Raw genomic sequence first — 17,182 nt, 5'->3', positions numbered from 1 at the left:
ACAGGTCCTTAAATTTCTGAAAAAACCTCTGACTTTTCAATTTGACTTAGTTTATGTTCTCTGGAGGGGTGTTAAAGAGACATGGACACGATTTTTCATCGATTGAAATGACAGTTTTTTGGTTACATAAATAAAGTTCTTATATAAATTCTAGTAGTAAGTGGATTAAGAATATTTTTGTAAAGGATACCCTTTGTATTTACATAAAAGCCGGCTCCCAAAATCATGTTTGTGAACATGGTATTTGTGAGACATTTTACAGGGCTGTACATAACCTTAGGCAGGGAACCACGTGCGGGGGTGAGGTCACCTTGAGATTTCCTAAAAAAATATGTCGATAGCATTCAAAATTTCGACATGGTTAATAATAAATCATGTTGGGGGGCAAACATAAAGAGGAAAACTGAAAATATTCGTTATAAAAGCTTTTTTTTCCACTGAAGCCGTCAACTTTGGCGCTTTGTTGATAAATGAGCCACGTACATGTAGCATGTATGCATTTCAACAGGGCTTGTGCCTTTTTGAAAAAATAAAAAGTTCAGAGGACTAAAATACATCTTTGTGTTAGTTGGTTTGTTGCTGTTTTACACGTATCAAATATTATTGATTAAATATCTAAACCCCCCCCCCCCACCACCACCAAAATCAAGTCCATGTCCCTTTACGGTAGCTCCATGTGTGACGTCATATATGTAGACTTTTGCAAGATCTTTGTTTAATTGAACTTTGCACATGATAGAAATATATATATATCTTTTAAAGTAATTTTATTCACTGGATAAAATGATAATTAAAAAAAAGGTAAACTACTGATACTGAAAACGTTTATATTTTGCATAAATAATCAATTATTGATGCTGAAAAAAATTGTTCTCAAGGGCATTAACTCATAAGCTTGCATTTTGTCTACTGTGTGCGTATTACACAATGCACTCGATATATCTATGATATATAACTCTATACATATTCATAAGGTAGCAGGTTTTTTTCCCAAAACTGTTGGCATTATAAATTGGTCATTTTAACAAATATGTATGTACATTTTGTATTTGTATTATTCTGTTTAATGAAAATGTGCAATTTTTCTTATGTTGACATGTACTTCTGTTTATATCCTTAAACAGGAGGAAACATATATTTTCTTTGGTAATTGATTAAACTAAACTGTATCGAGTGGAAATTGATACAGTTTTTGCAAGATGGTGGAGCTACCTTAAAACAACGGTTCCAAGCCGGGGTAATTTTTTCCTTGATTAACATTACCTCAATTCGTTTTTCATTTTCCTCGTAAATGCCATGATTCATAGGACGCAAGGCTTTATTGAAATGTTTTGGTGCTTGTAATACGTCATAACCTTTGTTTTGATGGGATATTTTGATTAGTCGTGTATTTTAGCACAACATTTCAACGTTGACAAACGTCCATTTGTTTTGCTGTCATCGGCTTATTCAGTTTCCTTGTTTTCATTGTCAGGGTCTTGTAAACAGCAGACAAACGATTGTTGAAATTGATTCCAATTATTCATATCTGTTGATAAATGACTCTCATTCGCCATCGTCAGCATCAAATTGATCGGAATACAGCTGGTCGACCATCCCAGTTTGGGGAATACATGTATACATTGTAACCTACAGAGACAATTGGAGCTTCTGAAGACTTGCAGATTGATATAAATATGCTGAGTTGGGGGTTTAAAAACAAATGCTGATGAAAATAAAAACAAAATATGTTTCAGGTATACACGTATTTGGTTTTTCCCTTGAAATAGTTTATTAATTCAACCGTAAGACATTCAGCTACAAAGCATTCAAGACTTCTGTGTAAAACTACCACGTCCATGTTTACCGAGCCCCACCCCTCTCTCAAATTTAACTTTTGATTTTCAAAATAAATAAATAAAAAGAAAAGTGATATTTTAAAAAAAACACACACAGGAAACCCCACGCACAAATATTGTTTGATTTATATGTTTAGATCGTGATATTGTTGATCCACCACTGCAGGAGTGGATCCAGAATAAAAATGAAAGAGTAGACACTGCACCGTAGATGGTTCCTTTTCTGTTACAAAAGGAGACTAGAGTCCCCCACTAATTCTTCATTCAGATTTACCCTAAGTCTGTGAAGGGTGGTGGGAGGATATGGAGACCCGGTATGAAATTATACCCAGGGGCGGATCTGGGAATTGCGGTTACGGGGGCGCCACTTTATGAGGCAAGGGCTCTGGGGACCACCTTGATTTTACAGATTTTATAGGGCTTGAAATATGTATCCTATTTAGTCATTTGTACTATTTTCTATCATTTTTAATCAAATGACGCAAATCTTAAGGGTTTTAAAAAAAAAAAAATTAAGTTCTCTCAATGAAGTAATTCAATAAATTAAAAGATTTTGTCATTTATTTCTCCGGGAGTGGAAGTAATCATTGCTTCTTTTATCGTTTAGTACATTTTTCTAAACAAGATACCACGATTTACCTTAAATTTGAAAGTTTTAGGGGGGGGGGGGGCGCCAGCGGCCCCCCTTAAATCCGCCACTGATACCGCGTCTACATCAGTAATAAATTCAAAAGAAGGAGGAAGTTTTAATCAGAGGAAGAGATTAGAAAAACCCACACCCAAACATTGTATGATTTATATGTTTAGAAAACGTGCAGATATTTTATAATTTCCGGGGTAGCACCCGTGAATTACCGTTAGGCGTAATATGATTAATTAGATAGCTAGTGATTTAAATAGACTTGTAATGGATCGAAAAGACAATGGTCTGATGTTTTTAAGAAACATATGAAAAATCATCTATCTCTTGTTGATTTTGATGATTGATCACGTATTTTCCTATTGACGTTGATGATTGGTCACGTGCTCCTGTTGACTTTGATGATTGGTCACGTGCTTCTGTTGACTTCGATGATTGGTCACGTGCTTCTGTTGACTTTGATGATTGACCATGTATTTTCTATTAACATTGATGATTGGTTACTTTGATGATTATTCACGTATTTCCTGTTGACTTCGCCGATTAACCACGTATTCTCTGTTAATCACGTGCTCCTGTTGACCTTGATAATTGACCAAAATCTTGAAACTATCCTTTTAGTAAAGTACTATATTTTCATTCCATTTTCTTTAAAGCAATACAAGCTGTAACTGACGGTGTTTTTTCAACTATCCAATTATTCACCAAATAACACCTACCGGTATAACTAATACAATCCCCAAGATCTGAAGAAAAATTCTGCAAAAATAAACAAGGGAATATTGTTTGAGAGCACACCTACAATGAGCGTTTCGTATAAACCGCCATTGTGTCAAAACACGGACATGGGAACGATGATTGCCGAACATAATCGGGTTGCTGAGACCGAGGCTATATACAAAGACGGAAACTGACGCGAGTAACTACACGTGTCGTTTGTTTTAAAATATTATGTTATTTCATGAATGACTAGAAATACTATGTAAGTGTAAAAAGGTAATAATTACACAAATGTGCCACTCAAATGAAATTTTGATTGTGAATTTTCTATAAAATTGGCATGTTAAACTTTTTACAAATCTAACACATGCTCAGTACCTCTCTTTCGCTTTTTCCGAACTGGTGACCTCCAAGGTCAATGCACATCGGAGGTTACGAGCAGGAATTACTGACAGGATGACAATGATTCATGAATGAACATTTTTTGCTAATTTGACGGGTTTATTGCTTCAGATTCACCCTGATTCTATTAAGTTATATATATTCAATCACATATATGTTGACTATTGTTCTTTTATTTTTTAATTTATTTACCGCCAGTTACAGCTTGTATTGATCTAAGTGAAAATAAAATCACCAAGGCATGCGATCCTTAGTTTAGTGTTTTTAATACCACGGTACACGCGGTGATTGTCTTTATCAGACGTCATCTCAGATGTTTTGATAAGATATGATAATTATTCCTGTATTTCTGAAAAATATTTCAACTCAGACAAACGGTCATTTGCTTTGCTGCCATTATCTTGTTCAGTTTTCTTGTTTTTTTGACAGGGTCTTGTAAACAGCAGAAAAACGATTGTTGAAATTGATTCCAATTATTCATAACTGTTGATAAATGACTCTCATTCACCATCGTCAGCATCAAATTGATCGGAATACAGCTAGACGACTCATAAAGTCTTTTTTGAAAAAGAAAATAACGCACAGCATTAACTAGACCAGAAAATAATGGAGATCAAAATTAAACGTAGCCCAAACATTTCATGTCTTTATTTTTCCTTGAAAGCGCATTGGAGTTGTTTTCCCATGTGTCAAATAAACAAGTTATCATCTCTATGAAATAGTATATATACATTGACCCGGGACCCCAATGTCAACCCAAGAACCCAATATAAACCTGATACCCCAAGTATTCACTCATGACCCCAATATCGACCCAGGACCCTAAATATCAACACAATATTGACCCAGAACTCCAATATGTACCCGAGATCCCAATATCAACCCAAGACTCCAATATCGGCCCAGAACCCCAATATTGACCCAGAACCCCAATATGTACCCGAGATCCCAATATCAACCCAAGACTCCAATATCGACCCAGAACCCCAATATCGACCCAGAACTCCAATATGTACCCGAGATCCCAATATCAACCCAAGACTCCAATATCGACCAGAATCCCAATATCGACCCAGAACCCCAATATGTACCCGAGATCCCAATATCAACCCAAGACTCCAACATCGACCCAGAACCCCAATATGTACCCGGGATCCCAATATCAACCCAAGACTCCAACATCGACCCAGAACCCCAATATGTACCCGGGATCCCAATATCAACCCAAGACTCCAATATCGACCCAGAACCCCAAATACCGAATCGACAGCTGGCATTGGATCAAAGTTGAAATAAGGGATGTGATGTTGAAAGGAGTATGCGTTATAGATAAGCGCTCGGGCATGACAAGACGTCACTCGTATCGCTTGATCCTGTAACAAGCCTAGAGGTCCTGTATTCGTATCATGCCACGTGATTAAACGTACATGTAAAAGACAGGCAGGTAGAGATGGCTAGTTTCGTCCACCGTATGTCCGTTTGTTTGAGTCAGGTAGAGATGGCTAGTTTCATCCACCGTATGTCCGTTTGTTTGAGTCAGGTAGAGATGGCTAGTTTTGTCCACCGTATGTCCGTTTGTTTGAGTCAGGTAGAGATGGCTAGTTTCGTCCACCGTATGTCCGTTTGTTTGAGTCAGGTAGAGATGGCTAGTTTCGTCCACCGTATGTCCGTTTGTTTGAGTCAGGTAGAGATGGCTAGTTTCATCCACCGTATGTCCGTTTGTTTGAGTCCGGTAGAGATGGCTAGTTTTGTCCACCGTATGTCCGTTTGTTTGAGTCAGGTAGAGATGGCTAGTTTCATCCACCGTATGTCCGTTTGTTTGAGTCAGGTAGAGATGGCTAGTTTTGTCCACCGTATGTCCGTTTGTTTGAGTCAGGTAGAGATGGCTAGTTTCATCCACCGTATGTCCGTTTGTTTGAGTCCGGTAGAGATGGCTAGTTTTGTCCACCGTATGTCCGTTTGTTTGAGTCAGGTAGAGATGGCTAGTTTTGTCCATCGTATGTCCGTTTGTTTGAGTCAGGTAGAGATGGCTAGTTTCGTCCACCGTATATCCGTCTGTTTGAGGGGTAAAACTAATGCATCTTTACACTAGAGCAGTTTATCTATCCGACATTCTTGCTAAGTGGAGTTTTGTTACAACCTACTTTGGAAAAAAAATAGGTAATTGAAAAACATAGCGCGTTAGCTTTTTTAACAGCTAAGTTTACTTTGAAAAAATATTCAGTGCGTCAAAAATTATATTTAGATCAACGCAATTAATTTTTTTTTATTTACAAGATGCGTGAAGACAATTACATGCATGTTATCGTATTTTTAGATACTGATAAATGTTGACAATTTGTCTCTTTAGGGGTTGGCCCCTTTTCATGTATAGATTTAGCAATTTAAACTCCAGTACCTAAACGACTACTGTAAGCATATTGAAATAAGTCTGAATTGATGTCATTTTTCTAGTATAATAATATTGTGTGTTTTTTCTATTATAATTGCATTTTTCACGCTTTTCAGAGCGGGTAAAGCTGGATTTTAGCGCACTTTGAATAATGGGGAAAAAAAATCAAACAAAAAACAGAGAGCATTCTTTTTTCCCCAAGAGGTTGTTACACATATTGTTGATCTATGTACAATGAATATTCTAGCTGTAGAAAAAGCACGATGTGAAAGACTGCAATATGAAACTTGAAATCGATGCAATGTATAGCATGCAAATTGATACAAGTACAAACAGCTGTCATGGGAGACAGGGATAAAGATCATTATAGACTAATATATTTCTATATTTGAAAATTTATATAATCTACGGATTTTATGATTTTCCGATAACGCATTTTAGTGTACCCTTGTCACAGCAAGACGGCTTCACTTTATGAAATAATTCAGTATCAAATAACTCGATCCAAGACCATTAGACGGAAAACAAATTAGATCAATACTTTCTTATTGGAGAAGATTTTTTGATAAATAAAACCCACACCAGCAAGGAGATGGCAATAGAGATAGCAATAATTGTTAGAAAAATATGTGTATTTTGTATAGTTTTCGCTTGACTATATATACATTTATATGAAACATACAGAATTTTTCACTATTATATGGATACCCACTTCCGCCCCTGCTCGGGGTTGAACTCACGACCTACGGAACCAAATCTCCTACCAGCGTGCGACCAGCGCGCTAGACCGCTCGAACATCTAGACAAGTATAAAAACTTGCTATCGATGACGATGGAATTCTCGCCAAGCTATCACACGCTACACGTGTATGTGGTTTTTTTGTGTGTGGTTGTTATCCCCCGCACTACTAACTTTACGTATATGAACTCGCACCTGATCCCACCTCTGGTATATCCAGGGGTTCGTGTTTGCCCAACTCTCTATTTTGTATTGCCTATGGGAGTTATGAGATTGATCACTTGTTTGTTATCTTCACCTTTCATATATGATATATTTCTTCCTCATCAATTTTGACCCGAAACATTCAAAGGAATTCGAAACTTAACAATATTGCATTCAACAATCGAACTTACAAAATTCCTTTCATCAGCTGTTCATACTGGGGTACCTGTAAAGTGCGAAACGAAATAGAAACGAAACGAAATCTACCGAAACGAAACGAAACCCACCGAAACGAAACGAAACCTACCGAAACGAAACAGATTGTATAATCGAACTCTTTTAATTGTAATAATTAAAAATGGCATCTTAGGCCCCTGTTAAAGTTTACACATATAAATAAAATTCGCCTCCCCTTTGATGTAGGCTTTCGGCTTGACTGATACAAAGTTTTAAAAGTTGGAAGGGGGGGGGAGCACAAAGTACATAAATACCATGTGCAATTAGCTTCGGATCCATAAATTTCAGAACGGAAGGTTGCAGTCTCACAGGTCAGAGGTCTGGGGAAACACACTAAACGAGGGATGAAGTCGTCGGCGTTGGATCCACTTTGGGCATAAATACATGTTTCAGTATTTTTTGCTCTAAAGACAAATATATGTATACATGTGGATATTGTGTATTTGTATGTAGTATATTCAAACGGTGGATTCTGAATATGTCCTTCCGTTCTCTTTGTGATTTCTGCTTAAAATTCCCTTGTTCATAAGCCTTTTCAGTTTACAAAATGCCGACCTCCTCCTAATATTATTGCATTAAAAAAATTCCGTTTTCCGTCCCCTTTTCAATTCCCCGTCTTAGCAACACCCCAAATGTATAGAGTTTTTCCATTATTGAAAGTACTCGCAACTCAGCAGTTAGAGGTAAAATAAGAGGTTAAGAGTTCTTCCTGTTTTCAATTTTCTCAGACACCAGCTTCTTCAAACAATGTATCTATGCCCAAAGGCGGATCCAACGTCGGCGACCCCACCCTTCGTATAGTGTGTTTCCCCAGATCTCTGAGACTGTAACCCTCGGTTCTGAAATTTATGGATCCGAAACTAATTGTACATGGCATTTAATGAACTACGAATATGTACTTTGTGCTTACTCCCCCCACCCCCTTTCCAGCTTTTAAAACTTTGTAACAGTCAAGCCGAAAGCCTACATCAAAGGGGAGGCGAATTTTATTTATATGTGGTAACTTTCACAGGGGCCTAAGATACCATTTTTAATTATTATAATTAAAAGAGTTCGGTTATACAATCTGTTTCGTTTCGTTTCGTTAGGTTTCGTTGGCTTTCGTTTCGTTTTGGTATGTTTCGTTTCGGTAGATTTCGTTTCGTTTCGCACTTTACAGGTACCCGTTCATACTGTAACATCTTTTCACCATAGTGACCTAATTCTAATTAATGATGGGTATTAAAAAAGTCGATATAGAATCTACTAGTTTCACCCAAAAGAACCACGGTCTATTTAGCATTAAAATGCATTATCATGACTATGTGATATGAACAGATTCAGGCAAAAATTAATATATAGTTTTATTATCATTACGTGATGTTGAATAAACAGATCCAGTGCGTACAGAATCACCTTTTATATTAACTTTACAAAATACTAATTAATAAAACATGAGAGAATAAAATGGGCAGAGATTGAAATAATGATTTCGTGACAGAACGGGAGTCCAATATCACATATTGCATTATGCGGGTACATTAAAAGTTTATTGAATCAATATCATTACAAGGCTTTAAGAACAAAAAAAAAGTCTTGTTTCATTTTGCCCAACAAGGAAATGTGTATGTAAAATGAAGGAGTAAATCGCTCTCCACTCCGGAGATCACATCAACTGATTTGGTATGCTGATAACGCTATGATATTGATATACTTTCATTGGATGACTTGATAAATGCATCACACAATCCATCCCAGAAAAACTTCTACAATTCATGCAATACACGGTAAGTCGACATGCTCTAAAACTAGATAACATCTTACACTGACTGTATGTCGACATAATACAATTAAACATTATCTTACACTGACTGTATGTCGACATAACACACTACACATTATTTTACACTGACTGTATGTCGACATAACACACTACACATTATCTTACACTGACTGTATGTCGACATCACACTACACATTATCTTACACTGACTGTATGTCAACATAACACACTACACATTATCTTACACTGACTGTATGTCGACATAACACAATTAAACATTATCTTACACTGACTGTATGTCGACATAACACACTACACATTATCTTACACTGACTGTATGTCGACATAACACACTACACATTATCTTACACTGACTGTATGTCGACATAACACACTACACATTATCTTACACTGACTGTATGTCGACATAACACACTAAACATTATCTTACACTGACTGTATGTCGACATAACACACTACACATTATCTTACACTGACTGTATGTCGACATAACACAATTAAACATTATCTTACACTGACTGTATGTCGACATAACACACTACACATTATCTTACACTGACTGTATGTCGACATAACACACTACACATTATCTTACACTGATTGTATGTCTACATAACACACTACACATTATCTTACACTGACTGTATGTCGACATAACACACTACACATTATCTTACACTGACTGTATGTCGACATAACACACTACACATTATCTTACACTGACTGTATGTCTACATAACACACTACACATTATCTTACACTGACTGTATGTCGACATAACACAATTAGACATTATCTTACACTGACTGTATGTCGACATAACACACTGCACATTATCTTACACTGACTGTATGTCGACCTAACACACTACACATGATCTTACAATGACTGTATGTCTACATAACACACTACACATTATCTTACACTGACTGTATGTCGACATAACACAATTAAACATTATCTTACACTGACTGTATGTCGACATAACACACTACACATTATCTTACACTGACTGTATGTCTACATAACACACTACACATTATCTTACACTGACTGTATGTCGACATAACACACTACACATTATCTTACACTGATTGTATGTCGACATAACACACTACACATAAACTTACACTGACTGTATGTCGACATAACACACTACACATTATCTTACACTGACTGTATGTCGACATAACACACTACACATTATCTTTCACTGACTGTATGTCGACATAACACACTACACATAAACTTACACTGACTGTATGTCGACATAACACACTACACATTATCTTACACTGATTGTATGTCGACATAACACACTACACATTATCTTACACTGACTGTATGTCGACATAACACACTACACATTATCTTACACTGACTGTATGTCGACATAACACACTACACATTATCTTACACTGACTGTATGTCGACATAACACACTACACATGATCTTACACTGACTGTATGTCGACATAACACACTACACATTATCTTACACTGATTATATGTCGACATACCACACTACACATTATCTTACACTGACTGTATGTCGACATAACACACTACACATTATCTTACACTGACTGTATGTCGACATAACATAATTTGATAACTAAGAATACATACTTGGTATGAACTGCGATGCTTCACGTCGGTAAACTTCGGGAAGCGTGTTAGTGCCTCGTGAAAAGCGTAGCGACGTGAAGAAATTTGTTTCTGATATTTACTTTTTTGGGGTCAGAATTCTCAGACATTAAAACAGGCGTGCTAAATTTATGAAAGTCACACGCGCATCGTTTACAACTGCATCGCATTGTATTTAAGAAGTAAATTTGATTTTTGAACATGCATGTACGTGTGTGAATTGCGACATTTTACGCCAGCATACAGCTAACGTGCTTCATGAAAAGTATGCTGGCGTGAAGCGTGGCTGTTCATACCCACATGTATTTTCTACAATGAAATTTTTGATATTCACATTTTACTTTCATTCCTGTCGGATTATTTTCAGTCATTACAATAGTCGTACTATATTTATCAAGATTCATACGCACATTGATCCGGGTTAGAATAGGTCCTCAGTACCCCTTGCTTGTAAAAGCCGACTAAATGGGGCGGTCCTTCGGATAAGACCGCAAAAACCGAGATCCTGTGTCACAGCAGGTGTGGCACGATAAAGATCCCTCCCTGCTCAAAGGCCATAGGCGCCGAGCATAGGCCTAAATTTTGAAGCCCTTCACCGGCAATGGTGATGTCTCCATAAGAGTGAAATGTTCTCGAGAGGGACGTTAAACAATATTCATTCAAACAATCACATTCATAAGGAAATGGCTATCATTAGGAGAAGGGATTGAGTTATCGTTCCTAGTGTAGCGGCGCTACATGTCCCATTCCAAGGGAAACAAGAATGTTATTGTCGATAGCTAACATTCGAGTTAGATAAGATTACACAACAATGCCCAGCAATAGATTCCACACAAAATCCTAGACTTTAAAACATGCATTAAACCCACCTACACGTTCCAATATTTGGATCGCAGGAGTGCTCACAATCTTTTTGTTTTTAAACACCATTCGCATTTAAGAAACACAAGTACAGGGGCATAGCTTGCCTTTGATAACAAACGAGGCACGACACTAAGGGCCGCTATAGGCCCCAATGGTGCCCTGGTGGTAGTGGCGGTCAGGGGGTGAAGCCTCCTATCGTCGAATATTGAATACGGAAATCGTGCATATTCTGCACACAATTTTGTGTGTAATAACTGAAAATTTCATTCCACCTGTTGTGAAGCGCAATTATTACCATTGAAATTGTGCAAGATAAACAGACACGAAGTAAGTTGATTTAACTTCATTTCTATGTTCTCTAAATCAGCGACGTTTGGAATTTGCAAATCTATCAAGAATACTATCCGATTTATTCACCTAGATGGTCGAGCGGTCTAGCGCGCTGGTTACATGCTGCTAGGAGATTTAGTTCCGCAGGTCGTTAGTTCAACCCCGGGTAGGGACGGAAGTGGGTATCCAAATAAAGTGAAATTTTCTGTTATTTATATATATATATTAATGTCAGTCAGCACATATTTTACTTACATGTAGATCCCGTGGGGTCCGGGTTAGAATAGGTCCTCAGTACCCCTTGTTTGTCGTAAGAGGCGACTACATGGGACGGTCATTCAGATGAGTCCGCAAAAACCGAGGTCCTGTGTCACAGGCACTTGTTTTTGTAAATAAGTTATGACGTCTGTATATTAATTATTAGTATATAGACGTCATAACTTATTTACAGAAATAATTGTGTTTCGTCTCACAGCAGGTGTGGCACAATAAAGATCCCTCCCTGCTCAAAGGTCTAAATTTTGCAGCCCTTCACCAGCAATGGTAACGTCTCCATATGAGTAAAAAATTCTCGAACGGAACGTTAAAAAATACAGCCAACTAACTTTACATGTGGAGAAGGGCTTTTAATTTATTGAAACCGTCTGCGAGATCGTGTCAGGTGAAACATTAATCGACGTAAGAGTTGAACGAGCTGATGGGTCAGCTGTTTTAATGTAAACAGAAAGTGTGCGATTTCTGCTTTCATCTCAGTATATCGAAATTCAAGTGCTTAAGACATGGATAGATAAATAACATTGAAATATATGCCAATTCAGAATCTAAAATAAATAAAACATTTCATAAATAGCAGACCTTTAGAATAATGAAAAGTGAATTTAGAATAAAAAACTTATGATTACTAAGATGTGGTGAAACAGAGCATTAAATACACAAAGCTTCATTCAGAAGCGGGAAATCATCCGAGCATACTTCAGTCCCACACCAATTTTTAAAGCATTGCTGATTTCAAATTCCAGGCATTAGTTATTTTGTTTGTTGAGTGCGCTGTTACCCTCAAATCTAAGGCAACACCCACCCCTCTTAATTCTAAGGATTGTTAGCCTTGATATTTAAGGCATTTATTGTTTTTTAATTCATGTTACAGTAAACCCATAAAATATTTGAAATTAAAAATGGCATACAATTCCCGCAACAGTAATAATACGAGCAACAATTAGATTTCTTGCATTTATAACATTTTTATTATTGTGGTTTGTCATACGATGAGCAAAATCACTGTAATATAAAACTTCATCATGAAGTTTGGTGACTGGTGTAGAAAGGAATGGCGCTGTGATGCATATGATTTATTAAGAAGTACCACATGGTTCTAGAAAGACGAATTTGAAAATGATCCTTGTTTTAAAGGGGAATGGACACGATTTGAGATGAAAATTTTAAAAGTTTCTTTTTCCATTTTTAATGTTCATTAAGGTATTTCTATTGGTCAGCAAAATTGTGAATATCAGTTTTCGAAATACATGGGGGATACAGAGCTCACAATTCATTGGTATGTAAACAAGGCTCGTGTCATGTGTTTGTTTACGTAGGTTAAATATACCAGTAAAAGTTTCTTTTAAAGCAGATTTCTCAAATTACAAATTAATTATGAACGCAGTTAAACAGTTTCTAGCATTTGAAACATCTCATGTTTTAAACATGATATTTGCTATTGAGCAATCTAGATGTAAATAAACACATGGCACGAGCCTTGTTTACATAACAAAGAATTATGAGTGCTGTATCTCACTTGTAACTCAGTAACTGATATTCTAATTTTGGTTGACGGTTTGAAATATTTCAGTTACGCATTGTAAACAATAAAAATGAAAAAATAAAATTCAAAACTTTTCAGCTCAAATCGTGTCCATGCCCCTAGCTTTAAATGATTCCATGTAATATAATCTCTATAGCACACTTCCGCTTCCTTTGCACGCACAGTGTGGCTCAAACCTGTCCTCTCATGAGACACCCGTTCAAATAACCAGCTATGCAGCGTGGTATTCTAGTAATGAAATACTTTGGAAACAACTTAAAAGTACAGAATCAAAACAGAAACTATCAACGTTCTCAAGATATTAACAAAATTCCATTACTCAATCTAAATAAGAAATATTTAACACTTCATGTTTTCGACCTCTTTTCTCAAGGTCATCTCTGTAACACTTTGTTTCGAATCAAGCTTAGGATCACACAGAATATTTCTTAATCAAAGCACTGCATCTTATCAGGGGTGTTTTCTACAATTTGCCAAATGGTGTTCAAATTTAGAGCCACTTTAAACCTATTTTTATGCTGATGCTGTATTATGTTTTGGGGGTCGTATGAACTTAAGCGATATTCTTCGCACTTGTAATATTTCTACAAAGTGTGTTTGCACGATCGTGATTTTGATGCCAAGCCGTATTAAGAAGTGTTTACTGTACAACGACTTAAGATTTTCATGAAAACAATAAGATTAACCAACAGGTGAAAATCGTAAGTGTTTTTGATGTTCAACTTCAGATTATCCATAAACCCGTATAAAAAATAACAAAAGGCCAAGGACGTCCGCGTGTTACAAAAATGTTTATGAGAAAGTCCATTCAATCTGAAGCGATTAAGATAATCGAGATTGAAGGATTATCATTTGTGTTTTTTCTGTCAGCCATTTCCATTAACCTTTCGTCTTTGAGGGGAAATATTTGAAGGATGTCATTATGAATTAGACCCTTTTTAAAGAACGTTATTCAGCGCTTCAGCGTTGTTAGCGTGAACATGGAGGAAACGTTCTCTCACTGTATTAAGCCCGGTAAACTTAGTCTATACAGAAGACACCCGACTCAATGAAATAAGCGCGCATCTGTGGAGATTTTATCAAGGAAGAAGATCTCAGAATAACCGGTATCATAGCATCAACAGGGAAGAAAAGATTAAAACTCTCCGCGATCCTGAATGTGTGTCGCGTCTCTCCGTGATATTAGTTATCTTAATTGCGTACTCTCATTCTGTTGTGCCAGTTTCGTGTTTTGAGTTGATAAGCAATACACAACGCAAATTAAATTTTCGCAAGTCATTATGTAAGACTAGGATAGGTGGTAGACAAAACGATCTCATCCTCTCATTATATCGTACAGGCATCGCGTGAGACTAAGACAGACAATACTGAGACTTCACATTCTAATTATATCATATAATTCACATGTTTTCCTTTATGATGGCATAAAATCTCAGACTTTACACTAGTATGTGTAAAAACACAGTTTTGTCCCCTTCTTAACATCTTTTAAATGTTATTTGGTTGAAGCTCAACGAATTAGAAATAGATTTAGGTATATTCATACGGTTTTATAACTTTATTACAGCTTAATTTCACTGGTTTGAGAACGTACATCTGTATATCCCTGTTAATGGAATCGAGTATATAATCCAATTAAAAGTCCAATTAAGGCAACAATTAAACCGGTGGCGTCACATAATTTCCAAAATTTTAATGAACATTTGTCAAATACAACTTTCCTTATCCAATTTCAGATAATCCAATTGTCCTTGAAATGGTTGGGGAAATAGAACTGTTGACTTTCGCATCTTCTGACGCACAAGAACTCATTTCAGTTATGGTTAGAACGACTTCCGGTTTAGCTTTGTCCTCAGTAACCTCTGATACTTTCGTTAATTTGTGTTTAGCAAAGGTAACTTTTTCGTGTCTCGGGCTTTGGGTAAGTTCTTTCCAAGTCAATTTCTTGCCCTCAATCGGAGGTGGGGTAGGGGGTCTACTGGATTTGGGTCGTTGGAATAGATCGTTGGGGCACGTGTTGGCCCTAGGTCTCATTGGAAATGTTAACTCAAAGTCAAATTCGTCCTCTATTTCATCTAGACTAATATCTGACGAGTCATCGTTTGTGATTTTTATGTCAGGAATGGTGCTTTTGGTGGAGTTTCGTCTTGCCTGTCTATACTGTGCAGCATCCGAATGTGAGCGCCTCCGTGAAAGGTCCGGCAGGGGTAACAACTCTTGTTTCACTTTCGGCATAGTCTTTTGTTCCTCCATTTCCACTTTGTTTTTTATCTATAAATCTTACCTCCAAACACAGCTATTATCCAGACTGACTTTTAGCGGGGAGATTCCTGTTATGCGAATAATCCATCAGATCTTGTTTTAAGAGACACCTTTTAGCGCTAATTTACTTCTCCAAAACTTAATATACCAAGACCAAACGGCCGAGCGCTTCGCAGTTCTTAAGTGGTTAAACAAATAAATACGACAGTCTCCGAACCACGTCTACCGTTTAAGTGATTTGAATAGCTCTCCAAGCTTGGAATTAATACAACGTGCTGGTTCAACGATCTGTTATTAGTAAATGTTTAGCCGCGGGATTACGAGCGATCGATCGATCTTTGATACTTGCGGAGGTGCAAGCCTTCCCAATCAGCGTGGACGGAGGAACCATATGTTTAGTTGTCTGTAGATTTTGTTGGTCGTTGTCTTTTTTTCAAATCTTTGGAAGGAAACAGGAAACAAGCGAGGAGGAAATGCGCCGCACAAAACTGTCGTATTTCACACCGGGAAAAATAAGCGTTTTAAATAGCTGTTTTACAAGGAAGAATTAATAAAACAAGAATATTGGGTCAAGTATTCTAATTCTGATTTGAAAATGTAACTGTGTATACTTAATGTCAGCACAATGGAATGTTATTCCTGCTAGGCATTTTATGGGGGCATGTATTTCGAGAATTATTTCCTCTCCGTTACTGTACTCTGACATGGGGAATTTGTCAAATGTTATCGAAAATAATTCTGTTTGTTGTTACTCGATGATGGACCTTTTACTTAGTCTTGACATCGCGAGTGTTGACGCGTCTCTCATCTTTACATGACATTTCATACCTATATAGTGGAAGGTGCAACTAAACATAAATATAGGGCAGCACTGTTTACCACTACTACTTAGAGCTGTCAATTATTACAGTGCTATTCCAATACAGCTATCACTAGAGTTCTAGTCTCGTTAAAGTCAAACGCATTTTTCTTAGACTCTCATGTATGAAAATTTACAACATTTCTTAGAATGCCTTATGTATAAAAATCCACATTTCTTAGACTGTCTTCAGTGTAAAATTCCACATTTCTTAGACTGTCTTGTGTATAAAAATCCACATTTCTTTAACTGTCTTAGGTATAAAAATCCACATTTCTTTGACTGTCTTAGGTATAAAAATCCACATTTCTTTGACTGTCTTAGGTATAAAAATCCACATTTCTTTGACTGTCTTAGGTATAAAAATCCACATTTCTTTGACTGTCTTAGGTATAAAAATCCACATTTCTTTGACTGTCTTAGGTATAAAAATCCACATTTTTTTG

General features: G+C 36.8%; 1 protein-coding gene across 1 annotated transcript; it reads right to left on the bottom strand.

The window, feature by feature from the left end:
* Positions 1–14,995: 14,995 nt before the first annotated feature.
* Positions 14,996–16,367, bottom strand: LOC125657623 (uncharacterized). The gene has a single exon (XM_048888320.2). The coding sequence runs from the start codon at positions 15,866–15,868 to the stop codon at positions 15,338–15,340; it is 531 nt and encodes a 176-aa protein (XP_048744277.1). The 5' UTR covers positions 15,869–16,367; the 3' UTR covers positions 14,996–15,337.
* Positions 16,368–17,182: the final 815 nt, after the last annotated feature.

This window comes from Ostrea edulis, chromosome 9 (genome assembly GCF_947568905.1).
Source record: "Ostrea edulis chromosome 9, xbOstEdul1.1, whole genome shotgun sequence".
Classification (NCBI taxonomy): Eukaryota; Metazoa; Mollusca; class Bivalvia; order Ostreida; family Ostreidae; genus Ostrea; species Ostrea edulis.
Note: the sequence above shows the minus strand (reverse complement) of the source record. Positions and strands in the feature narration are given on the sequence as shown.